The sequence below is a fragment of the Citrus clementina genome, unplaced genomic scaffold (assembly GCF_000493195.1).
Source record: "Citrus clementina cultivar Clemenules unplaced genomic scaffold, Citrus_clementina_v1.0 scaffold_1, whole genome shotgun sequence".
NCBI classification, from domain to species: Eukaryota; Viridiplantae; Streptophyta; class Magnoliopsida; order Sapindales; family Rutaceae; genus Citrus; species Citrus x clementina.
Window position 1 is genome coordinate 11213796 of NW_006263303.1, and position 2238 is coordinate 11216033.

Sequence of the window (2238 nt, forward strand, 5' to 3'; positions counted from 1 at the left end):
ATCACAGAGTCATCATCCCAATATTTCCGACGATCAGTTCTTCTCTACTTATGAGAGCCTCGTGGCGAAAGGTGATCCTGAGTTTGAGTGGATCCGCCCCAGGACAGAGTGGGACCCAATTGTGCTGAACTACACATCCGGTACGACGATGTCCCCAAAAGGAGTGGTCCACTGCCACCGTGGCATCTTCATTGTAGCCGTTAATACCTTATCTGATTGGTCAGTACCCACACAGCCGGTTTACTTGTGGACACTACCCATGTTCCACTCCAACGGGTGGTGTTTCCCGTGGGCCATGGCGGCTGTTGGTGGCACCAACATCTGCACACGCAAGTTCGACGCTTCAATAATCTTTGACTTGATTAGACGTCATGGTGTCACTCACATGTGCGGAGCTCCCGTTGTCCTCAACATGCTATCTAACTACCGGGATCCCGACAAGAAGCCGTTAAAATTAGCAAAACCCGTTCACCTCGTCACAGCCGGGGCCCCACCACCTGCTGCAGTGCTCTTAAGGACCGAGTCCCTGGGTTTTAAAGTGAGTCACGGATATGGGTTGACCGAAACGGGAGGAATCGTGGTGTCGTGTGCATGGAAAAGGAACTGGAACCTGTTGCCAGCAGCGGAGAAAGCTAAGCTTAAGGCTAGACAAGGAGTCAAAACGACAGCGTTGACGGAAGTTGACGTGCTGGATCCGAAGTCGGGAGTGAGTGCAAAACGTGACGGGTCAACGCTGGGTGAGATTGTACTGAGAGGAGGATGCATAATGCTGGGTTATCTTAAAGATCCTATTGGGACCCGTAAGTGCATGACGGATGATGGCTGGTTCTACACCGGAGACGTTGGGGTGATGCACAGTGATGGGTACTTAGAGATAAAGGATAGATCAAAGGATGTTATAATCAGCGGGGGAGAGAACCTGAGCAGCGTGGAGGTTGAGTCAGTGCTGTATTCGAACCCGGCAGTTAACGAGGCGGCAGTGGTGGCTCGGCCGGACGAGTTCTGGGGCGAGACGCCTTGTGCATTTGTCAGTTTGAAGGAGGGGTCGAAAAGTAAACCAACCGAAAAAGAGATGATAGAGTATTGCAGGGGTAGGTTGCCCCACTACATGGTGCCCAAAACTGTGGTGTTTATGGATGAATTGCCCAAGACTTCTACCGGTAAGATTCAAAAGTTTGTGCTCAGAGAGATTGCTGAGAACATGGGCTCCTCCTCCTCGCCTCTCTCCAGATCATTGACCAGTCGAATGTAGTAATATTAAACTCGAATCGATCGACGAACTGCAAGTTAGCATTATGTGCTCCTCCAATAAAATTAAACGTCCAATCGTAATCATTTTTATCATTATCCTTTATTATTATTTGTATTGTATTGCACAATTTTTCTCCTACCAGAGGTACTACGGCATGGATTTCTAATTATTTACGTTATTTTATTTTTATTTGGAGCAGGGATAGTAAAAATGACCGTGAATGTAACGCCAAATTCCATAATTCTAAATTATGGAAATTCGGTCTTTATTAGAAATCATATACGGCTACAACCTTATTAATAAGGATATCAAAACTATAAAAAGGGTTATCCATGGGGCAATTTTGAAAAAAACTGTTTTTCTAAAATTAATAGGTTTCTTAAAACTCTCAATAAATTCGTGCTTTTCCCTCTTTCATAATCTTAAGTTCACAACGTTTTCTTCTTCTTCTTTTTTTTTGTTGCTCACTATTCTGTCGCTCATACTCTAGGATTCAAACATTTATTTAGGAGAGAATTATAATAGTTGGTAAGTTCTACTCTCCCTATTTTCTATTCACCATAAGTTTTCCTATCACTCTATTTAGGATTTTAATTGGCATGATTTTAAATTGTTACAGACCAAAATACATGATTTAGGATGTGTTTGATATGTCATTTTATGAAATTTATGAATTATAATATATATTTTACTAAAAAGAAGTTTTGCAATATTTTATGTATCAATAAGCCTAGGGTGTTGGGAATGGTTTTATTTACCGAGTTGACGGCTTATCTTTGGTCATTACTTTTTACAAATTAAGTACCTTGCTGAGAGGTGTGTTTACCATTAGAGTTAGAGATTTGTTTCTTTTTGCTAGTTGAATAAGAGAAGGAATAAACTCATGTCTCTTTTAAGTTTATTTATTTTATGAACTTGTAATTGGAAAATTTTGAGACTTTTGTTAGATTTATGTTATCGAGAGAGATTATTTAGTGTTAGACACA

At 41.5% G+C, this 2238-nt stretch overlaps 1 protein-coding gene across 1 annotated transcript in view; it reads left to right on the forward strand.

Moving 5' to 3' along the window:
* LOC18056081 (probable acyl-activating enzyme 6) overlaps positions 1-1347 on the forward strand; it is a 2070-nt gene extending 723 nt beyond the window's left edge. The window contains exon 1 of the mRNA XM_006451473.2: positions 1-1347. This exon is cut by the window's left edge and continues 723 nt beyond it. Coding sequence (XP_006451536.1) covers positions 1-1252 — 1252 coding nt within the window. The 3' untranslated portion in view covers positions 1253-1347.
* Positions 1348-2238: the final 891 nt, after the last annotated feature.